This window comes from Phacochoerus africanus, chromosome 8 (genome assembly GCF_016906955.1).
Source record: "Phacochoerus africanus isolate WHEZ1 chromosome 8, ROS_Pafr_v1, whole genome shotgun sequence".
Lineage (NCBI taxonomy): Eukaryota > Metazoa > Chordata > Mammalia > Artiodactyla > Suidae > Phacochoerus > Phacochoerus africanus.
Genome location: NC_062551.1, coordinates 42,900,793 through 42,915,131, shown reverse-complemented (window position 1 = coordinate 42,915,131; position 14,339 = coordinate 42,900,793). Strand labels below are relative to the sequence as shown.

The 14,339-nt window shown below is 50.9% G+C and overlaps 1 protein-coding gene across 2 annotated transcripts in view; it reads left to right on the top strand.

The window, feature by feature from the left end:
• Nucleotides 1-4,220: 4,220 nt before the first annotated feature.
• Nucleotides 4,221-14,339, top strand: part of RHPN2 (rhophilin Rho GTPase binding protein 2) — a 68,994-nt gene continuing 58,875 nt past the window's right edge. The window contains exon 1 of one of the 2 annotated variants that reach the window (XM_047791596.1): nt 4,221-4,363. In XM_047791596.1, the coding sequence (XP_047647552.1) occupies nt 4,295-4,363 (69 nt within the window). In that variant the 5' untranslated portion in view covers nt 4,221-4,294. Of the gene's footprint in view, nt 4,364-4,702; nt 4,803-14,339 lie in introns of those variants that run through there. The other variant, XM_047791597.1, reaches the window with a different exon arrangement.

The following is a 14,339-nucleotide window of genomic DNA, read 5'->3' as shown; positions in this document are numbered from 1 at the left end:
CCCTTCGCTACGGGGGCCTCAACGGCCCAAACACCTTCCGCTCTTTCTCCTCCGCGAACCAAACCGAAGTTCTAAACCACGCCAGGAGTGCCCCTGGCCTTGAATCTGAGCCTGGTAGTTCTCGATCGTGTTTTGTGGGGGGCAGACCCCTGCAGGAGTTGCCTCGGAGGCTTTGGCTGCCATGGCATCCCATCTGGCTTCACCGCGAATGTCAAGAAGAGGCACCTAGGGGAGTTCCCGTTGTGGCTCAGCGGTTAACAAACCCGATTAGTATCCTTGAGGACGCGGGTTCAATCCCTAGCCTCGCTCGGTGGGTCGGGGATCTGGCATTGCCGTGAGCTGTGGTGTAAGTCAAAGACCCGGCTGGAATCCTGCGTTGCTGTGGCTGTGATGTAGGCCGGTGGCTATAGCTCCAATTCAACCCCTAGCCTGGGAACTTTAATATGCTGTGGGTGCAGACCTAAAAAGACAAAAAAATAAAAATAAATAAATAAATAAATAGAAGAATCTGGTGTTGCCACAGCTGTTGGTGTAGGTAGCAGCTGTAGCCTCAGATTCAGTCTTTGCCTGGGAACTTATATATGCCACCAGCGTAGCCAGAAAAGAAAAAAAATGCTGATGGGGAATACCTCCAACACATGTTGTTAAATGAGCAAAACACAGGGGGTGAGACAAGGTATGTAGGGTGCTTCCATTTATATCAAAAGAAAATGTAAATAGCCAAATGGATTGTGGCAATTACATCCACGATGTAGGGATGCAAGACATCCACAATATACTACAATATATCTCCAGTGAACTCCCCAAAGAAATTGGTAACACTGGTTGCCACTAATTAAAGGAAATCAGAGCAGGAGGTATACATGCATACAGCATTGTACTATTTGAATTTTTTTTGTTGTTGTTGTTGTTTTTGTTTTTTAGGGCTGTACCCACAGCCTATGGAAGTTCCCACGCTGGGGGGCAAATTGGAGCTGCAGCTGCCAGCATAGGAACACACAGTTTGTGGCAACACTGGATCCTTAACCCACTAAGTGGGGGTTCATGGACACTATGTTGGGTTCTTAACCCACCAAGGCACAATGGGAACTCCTCTTACAGCTTATAGCTACTAAAGAGGCAAGAAAAACTCAATAAATTTATTACTGAGAGTTTACTTAATTGGATACCTGACAATCACCAGCATTTGGTAAAGTAGTCAGAACTAACCTTTCTGATCCAGATCTTCAGGAGGAGAGATTGGATGCTTTCCCTGGAACCCTGGTCACAACATTTAACAGGAGCCTCTAAACAATTTTTTTTAAAACTGTGGAAGCTTAAACATCACATACCCTTCCTTCCTTCCTTCTTTCCTTCTTTCTCTTCTCTTCTCAGTTGCACCTCCGGCATATGGAAGTTCCCAGGCTAGGGGTCAAAACTGAGCTAGGGGGCTGTACCACAGCCACAGCAATGCCAGATACAAGCCGCGTCTGTGACCTACATCACAGCTCACAGCAACGCTGGATCCTTAACCCACAGAGCGAAGCCAGGGATTGAGCCCGTAACCTCATGGTTCCTAGTTGGATTCATTTCCGCTGCACCACGACGGGAACTCCTTCATCTGTAATTTATAATGAATTTTATTCACTTAAAGATTACCTTGTGATTTCATCAGATTTTCCAAGAGAGGATGCACATCAGGTTGCCCCCAAAGAAGCCAGTGTTCCTCTTGTCAACAAGCAGGTCTTAGGAGGTGGGACTTGCATTTTATTTGGAGAAACTGAGTGCCTGGATAGTCCACTGCTAGCCCCAGAAAGAAGGGAAAACAAGAGACTTTACAAAATTGTTGTTTGCATTTGATATTTTAAACTTTGTCCATCTCAGAAATTCCCACTCAAAAGTTCCCATAATGAATCTGACTAGTATCCATGAGGATGCAAGCTCAATCCCTGGCCTCGCTTAGTGGGTTATCTAGCATTGGCGTGAGCTGTAGCATAGGTCACAGGCATGGCTTGGATCCTACGTTGCTGTGGCTATGGTGTAGGCCAGCAGCTATGGCTCCAATTGGGCTTCTAGCCTGGGTGCTTCCATTTGCAACACGTGTGACCCTAAAAAAGCCAAAAAAAAAAAAAAAAGAGGAAAGAAAGAAAGAAGGAAAAAAAAGAAAAGAAATTCCCACTCAGTGACTCTTTTGTTTAGAAGCACTATGGCTCATCAGCAGTTCTTGTGATACCCACCACCAACTGGGTTGACAAATAGGAGGTTAGATATTACTCTCCTGCGGGTCAGCAGCAACAGCAGCAGCAGCTCTCATTTCCTAATCACAGCAGGATCAGAGATATGGGGTCAGGCCTGTGAGCCCCCTGCCAAGAGCCTTGAGAATGTCTAGGGAGGTCTGGTCCTGCATAGCCCCAAGGAATGACATCCAGATGCTTCATGTGGCCAGGAAATGCATGCTAGGAAGCACAGAGAAGTGCTTCTTTTCTTCTGAGGATGCCTGGGAACTCAGGGTAGGCTGGTGTGTCTTCAACACCCGGATTCGCTTCTTACTCTCTGTTTTTAAAATCTCATGAACCCCCCCCCCCTTTTTTTTTTTAAGAAAAGGCAACGCTGGAGTTATGTCGTGGCTCAGTGGCTAACGAATCCAACTAGGAACCATGAGGTTGTGGGTTTGATCCCTGGCCTCGCTCAGTAGGCTAAGGATCCCATGCTGCTGTGGCTGTGGCTTAGGCCCACGGCTACAGCTGCGATTAGATTGCTAGCCTGGGAACCTCCATATGCCGCGGGTGCGGCCCTAGAAAATACAAAAAAAAAAAAAAAAAGAGAGAGAGAGAAAAGGTAACGCTTGGCTTACTTTGCAAGCACATTGTGTTGTGTTCTACCTGTGGCACCTACTGCGACTGCCAAACGCAGCAGTAACTGCGCAAAGGTGTCCTCTGGTTGGGGAGGGGGCAGGAACTGCCAGGCTGCGGCCAGGAGGGACGAGGCTCCGCAAGCTAGGCGGGGGCGGGAAGGGGAGGGTCTTGGCTTAGGTACCCCAGTCCAGATTCTAGGTCTGCTAGGTTTCTGCTTCCTGAGTCCACTGATCAGCGGCGGGTGGGCGAGAGGGAGAGGGCGAGAAAGGGAGAGGGAGGAAGGGAGAGAGAGCGAGCGAGCGCTCTGTCCTCAGGAGTCCCTCTTCGCCTCCTAAGCGATTCGCCTCTCTACCGTCCAATTAGGCGCTTTATACACCGCTTTTGTTTATAATACCTTCGACCATCTGGAGAGAGGGTGATCCAACCCATTGTGCAGTTGAGAAAACTGAGGTTAAGAAACCTGTTCAGGAGTTCCCATCGTGGTTCAGTGGGAACGAATCTGACTAGTAACCATGAGGACTCATGTTTGATCCCTGTCTTCACTCACTGGATTAAGGATCATTGCTCTGAGCTGTGGTGTAGGTTGCAGCCGCTGGCTCGGATCTGGCATTGCTGCAGTTGTGGCGTAGGCCGGTGGCTACATCTCCCATTCCACCCCTAGCCTGGGAACCTCCATGTGACTCAGCTGGGACTCTTAAAAAAAAAAAAAAAGTGTTCAAGGACATTCCTCGAAGTCTATTGGCCACTAAACCTTTTCTGCGGTTCCCTCCTTGGGTGAACCTTTTCTCCTCGCTATCCGCGACCCCCAGCGGATCCTCCTAGTCTCTGCAGTGCGGGTGGGGGGACAGAGGCGTTGATCAATACGCCAACCCGCTTGCGCCACCCGCCAAGGCCCTCGGTGGGGCAGCCAACTCTTCCTCAGCGTCCCGGACTCGCCTCGGGGTCCCTTCTGGCGTAAGTTGTTCCTGCCCACTCCACCCAAGGCCCAGCGCTCCGGCCGCACCCTCGACCTGCCTCGGGTCTAGTCACTGTCTCCGCGGTGTGCGCGCTTCTCCGGTGAGAAGCCGGCGCTACGCCCACGCGCTGCATTTACTCCTACGGCTCCAGACGAAGGGTTGGGTTCCCACTCCCGCCCGCCCTTGCGCCGCGGGGCTGAGGCCGTAAAGACTACGCCTAGCTTAAGCCTCGAGGCTGAAAGAGGGCTAGCAACGCGCGGGGGGATCCTGCTCTAGCTGGTGACCGCCTCGCCTGGGGCGCCGGCTGCACGCAGCCAATCTGGCGCAGGGGCGGGTCCCGGGGCGTGGTCTCGGCGGGTCCCGCCCAGTCTCCGGGGCTCCAGGTCTGGCTTCAGGCAGTGCTGGAGGGGTGGCCGCGCGGGCGGGACGGGGGCGGGGCCAGGCTCCCTCTCAGGCCAGCGCGCCACAGAGCTTCAGTCTGTCCTGCGAGCCCGCGCCGCCAGCATGACTGACACACTGCTGCCCGCGGCCCCCCAGCCTCTGGAGAAGGAGGGCGACGGCTACTTTCGGAAGGTGAGCGGCCTCGGGCAGGTTGGGAGTCTGCAGGCTCCAGACTTCTTTACCCCAGGCTGTGAAGCGAATGAGGAGTGAGAGGATGGGGTCGACGGGGTCGACCGGGCCGGGAGGGGGAGGGGGTGCAGGGGCCTGGGGCGCGTCGGGCGGAGGCTGGGGGTGAAGGGTGCGGCTGCGGTGCACCTGGCTGCCGAGTGCATGTGACTTCCGGGACTGAGGGGGCGCTGGGCCGCCTAGCACCTGCGCCGGCGGAGTAGGCGGCCAGGACGGGTGCTCGGGGTCTCCCCCGCTGGCTGGCCGGCCGGCGCGCCTTGGGAAGGGACGGATTCCCAATGCACTGGCGCCCTCGGTTTGGCGGCGCGTGGGGACCCGAGCGCAGCCTCCACTTGAGCGCTCGGTCCGGGCGGGAGCAGGGAAATGGAAGCAGCAACTCAGGCAGGTTGGTCTTCCCCTTTTCTCTCCAGAATGCTTCCAAGGTTCGCTTCTTCGATTTTTTTAGAGGGTGGGAGGGGTCCTTGGGCGTTGTCAGCCTTTCTGCCCAGAGTAGCCCAGGAGGGCGTGCGCACGGCAGACGTGGGGGCCGCGATCTCGCCCCCTCTCTACGCTGAAGCGGATTTATCCGATTGTTGGGGAGACCTGCGGGGAGTGCGGGCTCCGTGGGAGCTTGGCGCACAACGTGGCCTCCCGCCCTGAAGGTAACAGTTCGCAGCTCAGTCCCTCAAAAGCAATCCCAACCCAACCTACTTGCCCACAGGTGGCAAGGCTTGGACTGCAAGGTGCTTTTGAGCCGGCAGTCACGGGGACACCTTCCAGCTTCTTTCTTGTCCGTCCCCGTGAGTCTAAAAATAGCCTTTGGCGCTTGGCCAGATTTGACTGGGTGGGTTGAGAAACTGTTTTTTATAACATTTATGACCGAAGGCAGAGGGCGTAATTATAAACAGGGCAGTGAAACTGTTTCCCACAGAACAATCAATTCTTAATTGTTCCAAACCTAATGATACAGTCAGTGAATGCTCTTGGCATCTTCCTCCTGCTCCCCTGACGCTGCCTTTGGGCCTTTGCTCTCTGGTGAAGAGGAGAGGCCCCAGGGGATGGGCAGGAAGGGAAATGGCAAACAGGTGAGGAGAGACTTGGAAAAAATTCTTTTTGGTTAAATTTGCTTTTAGCATTAAAAAAAAAAGTTTTAGAATGTATTTAAGTTAAAAGATGTCATCATGGAATTACAGGATTATAACTTCTAATTATGTGTGGCATTTGGTACAGAGGATCACAGGCCATGGAATTGCAGAAGGAGGCCAGGCCTGGGAATCCCTAGGTCTCAGTTCTAGAGCCTCAGCCTGACTGCCACCCCCACCAAATTGCTGTGTAGCCTCCAGCAAGTTGCTGCCTCTCTTCTAGGATTGATTTCCTCCCCCAGCTGTTTGCCCTCTGGACAGGTGGAGGTCTGGACCTACAGCAGCATCTGGGGGAAAATGATAGAGGGAGAGGCAGGAGGGATAGTGAACCCCTGTGAGGGTTATGTCTTCCAGAACAGGTTTTCCCAAGGAGTGTGTGTGTGCATAAGAAAGAGTGGATGGCAAGGGAGCGGGAAAGCTTTCCGGGCTGAGTGTTTCTCAGGTGCAGTTTCTCTGCTGGTAGAAAAGAGAATTATGGGTGCAAAGTAAGATGAATCACTGGTTTGCAATCAGAAGCATCTCTTTTGAAAATGAGACCTGGTCATGTTCACCGTTCTCGTTGCCCTCCTCTAAAGAATGCTCTTTGTATGCGGCTAATAAAAGGTGTCGATGTGGAACCTTACCCGATGTGTGATCTGAGCCAGTTTGTCCTACAACAAATGCTCCTTGAATGAAACGTGCATTTTACAGGAGAGGAAGAGGAAGAAGAGCACTTCTAGTGGAGGGAACAGCTTGGGTGAAGGCACGAGAATGTGAGCACTTGTGAGTGAGCCCTCTAGGCCGTGGAGGTGTAAGTGGAAATTAGGATGTTTGGGGGTCCTGCATCCTGGATGCATGGAAAGGGGAACCGAGGGATCTATCGAAGTGTTTCATGCAGGACCAGACATGTGAGATTTATGTCACAGAAAGACCACTTTGAAAGCTGAATGGTCTGTAGGTGAGGGATGGGGGAGAAGCAATGGTGGAGCCAGGCAGGGAGGAGCAGGGAGGGCTAATTCTGATCCTCTCTGCCCTACGCTGATACGGACTGCTAAAGACTTGTCAGTCAGTTTCGTAAAGTACCATGTGAACACAGCCTCACCAGCCCATCCTTTCCACTGACCTGCATCCCTAACTCAAACCGGGGCTCCAGACTGGAGGTAGGGAGGGTGGAATGATGAGGGCCTGAGCAAAGGCGATATCAGCAGGGACGGGAAGAACTAATGGGCAAGCTATGGTGTGAAGGTGCTGCTGATGGGAGTCCTACTAAACGTCCACTTTCAGTGTCTGGGTGGATGATCAGGTGCCTCACGGTAATGGGGGAGCAAGGAGGCTGATGGAGGGGCAGTGGACTTGAGGCCCCCAAGAGACATCTGAGTAGTGGTCCCGGGGGGCGGGGGGGAGTCCACTCCATGGACTTGGCAGCCTCGAGAGTACCCAAGCTGGAGATGAGGCCTTGGGGGACACCAGTGTGCGAGGCAGGTGGGATACTGTGAAAAAGGACAGCACAGAAGGGAATAATTCCTGCACCTAAGGGATAGGCAGAAAGATGAGAAACAAGCCCAGAGGGTGACAGGGTCAAGACAGCTGAGAGAAGAGAGCCTTTTTAAGTGGAGAGATGAGGTTGATAAGTCAAAAGAGCCCTGGAAAATACTGGATTTCGTTTTTTAGGGGGTTGTTGGTAAATGAGTGCGTGGAGAATTGGGGGCATGGGAGTTCCTGTCGTGGCTCAGTGGTTAACGAATCCGACTAGGAACCATGAGGTTGCGGGTTTGATCCCTGGCCTTGTTCAGTGGGTTAAGGATCCGGTGTTGCCGTGAGCTGTGGTGTAGGTTGCAGACTCAGCTTGGATCCAGCGTTGCTGTGGCTCTGGTGTAGGCAGGTGGCTACAGCTCCGATTCGACCCCTAGCCTGGGAACCTACATATGCTGCGGGAGCAGTCCAAGAAATGGCAAAAAGACAAAAAAAAAAAAGAGAGAGAGAGAGAGAGAATTGGGGGCAAAAGTCAGTATGAGGGAGTACAGGTGGGAGAAGGGCGGGGAAGGTAGTTGCTGGAGGTAGAGGTGAGAGAAGGCAGTTTGTTTGAAATGAGGAGGAAGTCTAGAGCCTTTTTTTTTTTTTTTTTGGCTGCACCCCATAGCATGCAGAAGTTCCAAGGCCAGAATCGAACCTGCAGTAACCAGAGCCACAGCAGTGACAATGTCAGATCCTTAACCTGCTGAGTCACCAGGAATCTCCCTCTAGATTTTTTTTAAAACTGAAAGTGAAGACATGAGGATAGGGTGGTGTTTGAAGACTCAAGGGAGCCAGAGCAGCCCTGGAGAAGTCCCAGGAGGTGAGGATTGGAAACAGCTGGGGCACATGTTGGATGTGCCAGCAGGAACAGTAAGTGAGGACCTCAAGGCTGGAGATTGAGTCAGGGTATCATACAGTTGCCCCCAAGGCAGACCCCCACCCGCCCCGCCCCATCCTGTCTTGAGGTATTTTATGCACACTTATAGGACCGAATTAATTTCCACAAAGTGAAGCTTCTTCAATCTCCTTCTCTTTATCCTACCTTCCCTCCCCTTCCTCTTTCCTTGAACGTGCCGTTCTGCTCGGTTCATTCAGAAAGTGTTTCGTTGTGTGACAGCTTAGCCTGACTGCTGCTAAGTTTGGGGGTACACTTGACCCGAACTTGTAATGGCTTTTGTGGCAGTTCATAGCAAGCATCATTTCTTGGGGTGCTCAGGCCATGCTTGAATAGAATCAGCTTCTTTGCTTTAGTCTAGATAGCAAAAAGTGGGGAGCTCATGGTCTTTATTTAGAGCTTCAAGTCTATTTTGTGCAACTTGCACACAAAATGAAGACTAATGGCCCAGAAGTCCACTCTGCTGATTGTTCCCGGGCCCTGAATGTGTGAGACGGATCATTGGCAGAGAGGGAGACCCCCTGGCTAGTCAGGGTCTTCTTGGTCTTGTGTACAGAGCCTGAGGACACGGACTCTGTGTGGCCCGAGGTTGAGCGTGGACACCCCCAACACAGACCCTGGCCTCCTGGGCTAGCAGTTTCGGGGTCTCTGAATTAAAAACAAAGAAACGAAAAATAGAGAATATTTTCTGGTGTGTCACAATATGTTTCTTTTCTGGGTTCTCAATTTTTTCTTTCTTTACATGAATCTGCTTCAGTAGAGGTACAGTTCTATAAGAATAATTAAATAACAAATTCTTTCTTAAATGAATGACCAGTGGAATTGGGGCTTTTCCCAAAATCTTTTCCACTGTGGCCTCACCTGCTGCGTGTGGAAGTTCCCAGGCCAGGGATCAAACCCACGCCACAGCAGTGACCCAAACCATTCCAGTGACAACACCAGAAAATTAACCTGCTGAGCTACATGGGAACTCCATCCCAAGCAAATTTTTATGCTTATCCTAGTGCAAATCTTGGAAGAATGTGTGTTCTGGCCTGTAGTTGAGACAGAGTAATACACGTTTCCAAGACGCTGCATCCTGAGAGCTGGTCACGTCTCTGGGGCTGTTGTCCTAAAACCTACAGGAAAACCTTGGCCAAGAGAAAACCAGCTGGAGAAAAACTAAGGAAAGCTGTTCCCCAGGGCTGTCGAAAGAGTCTAAATGAAAGGTTTTAGCAGCGTGTGGAAGAAGAGAGTCGGTACACAGTGCAGCCTTGTGAGACCTTATCTCTGCCTCTTCATCCTCTGGGAACACTAATGGCCTGAAATGAATTTAGCTCCATTGTTTTTACTCAAGAGCTGGAGGAGAAATTTGTTTCTTGTTCACAGAAACCTCCAGGCTGGACAGGGCCCCAGAGTTCACAGTGTCCTGGTTTATGGTCGCTGTTTACTCTGGATTTCCTTGAGACTGCAGCAGAGAAGGAAGGAGGAGGACTTTTTTTTTTTTTTTTTTTTAACCCTAGAAGCCCTTCTTAGGTCCCCTGCGCCATTGATCTTAGTGGGGTGTAGTTTCATGTTAGACGCGTGTGTGCGTTGTCTATAAGCACATGTGTGGGGGCTGGGCTGAGTCCGAAGAAGCACAGTTTGGGTCGTGGGGGCTCGTCCGCTCCATCTTATTAGGTAGTGATGTTGTCCATCCAGGTGTTTGGGCCTCTCCCCTTGGAGCCTTGAATCCTTTTCTCAGGTTGGCGGGGGGCGGGGGGGGGGTGTCTAGGGAGGAGGAGCAGTGTAAAGGCTTATGATATTGCCTTCTCCCTTCTCCCAGCCCTTCCCCACCACGGTCTGGGCCAGATCCTCAAGGCCAGGCTGGATCCAGGCTGATCATGGCCTTGGTGAGGGTTTGCAAGGGTGCACACCAGCAGCCCAGAGGGTGCGGTGGACAAACACTTCCTCACATTGCGGAATCCTGCCCAGGAGGGGGTCCCCTGGCAGAAACAGAACTTTCAGGTGACTCAGAGGAGAGTCAGCTTGATGAGCTGTAACACTGTAAATGTCCCTTGTCTCCTGGGGCCATTGGACGGATTCCAAGACACCACCTGATGATACAGGGCATTGGCTTTAGCCTGATCACCATTTCCTCCTTTGGCTCAGGTACTAGTGTCTCGTGACACATAGGCTGAATTGGAGGTGGCCACAGAGGACAGTGGAACTGCAGGTGCAGCTCAGCTAGACTGGGTGTCAGACACAGTGGCAGAGCGGGCAGCAAGGGCTGTCAGCTGGGTCAAGGTCTGCCACCTGCAGTGCCAGAAAGACGGAACGATGCTGGTCCTTCTGGCCCTGTTAGTCAGGCCCATGGAGTTCCCCTATGACCGTATGCCTTAGAAAAATCCTATTTTATCTGGACTCTAAGAGGAGAAAAGGGCACAAAAAACTACAAAATGTGCAGCTTCAAAAGTAGTGTTTTTTTTTTTCTCCCTCCAATATTATTGTATTAGAAAAGTAATCTAGGAATTCCCTGGTGGCTCAGTAGGTTAAGGATCCAGTGTTGTCACTGCTGTTGGTGTAGGTTGTTGGTGTGGCAAGGGTTCTATCCCTGGCCTAGGAATTTTTTTTTTTTCCTCGTCTTTTTGGGGCTGCACACATGGCACATGGAGGTTCCCAGGCTAGGTGTTGAATACCACAGCAACGCCAGATCCGAGCCGCGTCTGCAACCTGCACCACAGTTCACAACACCAGATCCTTAACCCACTGAGCAAGGCCAGGGATCAAACCTGAGTCCTCATGGATCCTCAGCAGATTCATTTTGGCCCAGGAACTTCTGCGTGCCACAGATGCAGCCAAAAAAAGTAACGTACATTGTTATTAAAAAAGGTAATTATAAAAGTGTCCAATATCACACACATGTACCTCCAGATGAGGACTGTAAGCTATTGGTGCAGACCTCCTACCAGTTGAAATTAACAGGTCATTCATTGAGTCTGCAAATAAATAGGACTCTTGGAAGTTTTGTTGATTGTAAATCTTTTTTATTCTTTCAACATGCTGGAAAATAACTGTGAGTGGCACATACTTTGTACACACACAGGAGGTGCCTACACGGATTTGTAGAAGTGATTGAAGGAGCCTCTGGTTGAACGATTATGGCTAAGTGCTGATTCCTCTTGTGACCCCCTGCCCCCATGCGAATGGAGGAGGATGCGGGGGAGGCACCTGGCAGAGATCCTGGAAGAGCAGGGGGCCTCTTTACAATTGCCAGATTCACATTTTGATTTTTACGGTTGCGGGAAAACTAGATTCTGTCCATCTAAACTGCCCCGAATCTCCAGGGTGGTGAAAAGTTAAATTAGACGTATGCGTGTATTGTAGGGTATTACATGCTATTTCTGTGCTTTTTGGTTGACAGCTTCTGGCTAACTCATAAACAATTCTGTTTCCCAAAGCTTGGTGGTTGAGTGAAGGATTGCATAACTATGAAGGAGTGAGAAAGGCAGAGAAAAAATATCTTTGTGCTAGAGAAGCAGCAAAAAGCACCTACTCTTCCGTGCCCTGTGTGAGGGTCTCTAGCCTGGAGACGCCACGTGGTTGCCCCTCCTCACTCGGTCTTACTCCTGACCTGGAGACCCCAGGTTCACACTGTGCCCTCGGTTTGCTGGAAACACATCTACGTGTGTGAGCTTTATCTTTGGCTGTGTGCAGGAAGGGCTTCACTGGTCGGGGGGAGCCTGGCACCAGGCACAGCCTAGAGCGGGGCCCCTTTTGGGGAGGAAAGACAGCTTGGTTCCCTCGTGTCTGCCTTCCCACTGTCAGCCTCTGGATGTGTAGGTTGTGTATACTGTCCTTTCTTCCAAATCCACGGCCTTGGGTTTTTGCCTACATGCTGCTCTTAAATACAGGTATTTATTTCCTAGCTGAACAACTTGACCGTACACTAAGGGCATGCGAGTAGGTGAACTCATTCTAGTTTAGGACTTGCAGTTACCATAAAATCTAATCCCAAATGGTGGAGTTCTCTTGTGGCACAGTGGGTTAAGATCCTGTGTTATTGCTTCTCTGGCTCCAGTCACTGCTGTGGTGCAGGTTCTATCCCTGGCCCAGGAACTTCTGAATGCTGCGGGTGTGGCCAAAAAAAAAAAAAAAAGGAAAAAAGTCCAAAATGGTTTGGGCAGATAGACACACTGTGGTATGTTCCTATGATGGAGTCCTACTCAGCAATTAAAAGGGGCAAATCCCTGATAAGATTCATCATGTGGATGAATCTCAAAGCTTACTGTGGAACAAAATAAGCCAGACGCAAAAGAATACACACCATATGATTCCATTTATGTGAAGTTCTAGAACAGGCAAAAGCCTTTGGTGATAGAAACCAGAATCTTGGTGGTATTTGGGGCGTGATTGGAATAGCAGTCACACAGGTATATGTACTTGTCCAAACTCATTGAACTATGTACGTAAAAACCTATGTATTTTATTATATGTATGTTAGACTTCTTTTTTTTTTTTTTTTGGTCTTTTTAGGGCTGCACCCATGGCATATGAAGGTTCGTTCCCAGGCTAGGAGTTGTTGAATTGGAGCTGTAGCCTCCAGCCCACACCACAGCCACAGCAATGCCGGATCCAAGCCTTGTCTGACCTACACCACAGCTCAGGCAACATGGGATCCTTAACCCACCAAGTGAGGCCAGGGATCAGACCTGTGTCCTCATGGATACTAGTCAAATTTGTTTCCGCTGAGCCACAACAGGAACTCCCTATACATCAGTTTTTTTAAAATGACTTAGGCAAGAAAAGGAATGCATTTGGCTCCTATAACTGAGAAGTCCAGAGGAATGGCTTCAGGCCTGGCTTGATCTAGGGCTCAAATGCTACCACTAGAACTCAGTTTCTCAGCTGCTCCCCCGGGGTGGCTTGATTTTTGGGAAAGACACTCTCCCAATGTGATAATGGGACTGTAACTGCTCAGCCTCACATCCGCTCAAGCCTCACATCGGTTCAAGGCCGATGGGGGAGAAATGAAGGCCTCTCTCCTGATGGGCTCTGGTTGTCCTATGTCAGGTGCTCCCCCTGAATCAATCTCAGGGCTGGGGCCTTTGGTTTTCCAACTGGCTGGTGAGTCAGATGTTTTCCCCTTGGAAAGGAGGTATGAGAACACAGATTTACCATTCCCTACTGCTGTGGTCTATAAGGTGGGAGAATGGGACAGTGGGTCACTGTGGCTGGAAGATGTACAGTCATATTGGGATGCCCTCAGCCAGGAAGCACGTAAGGGTGTCTAGAGGTTGGCAGGCGAGCCACAAATTCCTGCTGCTCAGGGGAGTCTCAGAGCAGCAGGAAGGATACGGGCCAACTTCCGCTCCCACCCTTACGGCTTGTAGCATCTTGAGTAGCTAACATATCCTCCAGGCCTCAGCATTGTGGGCTTGGAGATGCTCGATGCTCTACCAGAGTCCACATGGGCTCTTCAACTAAGCTAGTGAGGGAGCTGAGCTCACACTCAATACTTGCTTTTCCATATGGAGGTTCCTGGGTTAGAGGTCGAATGGGAGCTGCAGCTGCCAGCCTATGCCTCAGCCACAGCAACGAAGGATCCAAGCTGCATCTGTGACCTACACTGCAGCTGATGGCAGCGCCAGATCCTTAACCCACTGAGAGGCCAGGGCTCCAACCTGCAACCTCATGGTTGGATTTGTTTCCACTGTGCCACAACGGGAACTCCCAGTACTTGCTTTTCTTTCTTTCTTTCTTTCTTTTTTTTTTTTGTCTTTTGTCTTTTGTCTTTTGAGGGCTGCACCTGCAGCATATGGAGGTTCCCAGGTTGGGGTCTAATTGGAGCTGTAGCTGCTGGCCTACACCACAGCCACAGCAATGCCAGATCCAAGCCATGTCTACAACCTACACCAAAGCTCACAGCAACGCCGGATCCTTAACCCACTGAGTGAGGCCAGGGATTGAACCCTCAACCTCCTGGTTCCTAGTCAGATTCTCTTCTGCTGCACCATGACAGGAACTCCAGTACTTGCTTTTCTTCATGATGGCAAATGCACCACCTTTCCACATATTGAGACAGATGCCAGTGCCCAAACCTTAGTCTGTGTAGGGAACCGACAGATTCCATGTAGTGGATGGGTTCAACTTCACCATAGGACTTGTGGACAGTGACCCTAGAGGCCAAGACAGTTCATTTGTTCCCCCCCACACACTCCCTTCCTGGTTCCCAGGCCAGGCAGGCATGACATGCATAGGTCCCGGGCACAAACCCTCAGTCCAGTTTTGGAGCAGCTCTAAATCCTGTTGTGAACCAATTAAGAACTAAGGCCTGAGAGTTCTCGTTGTGGCTCAGCGGATTAAGAACCCTACTAGTATCCACAAGGATGCAGGTTCGATCCCTGGCGTCCCTCAGTGGGTTAAGGATCAGGCATTGCTGTGAGCTGGGTGT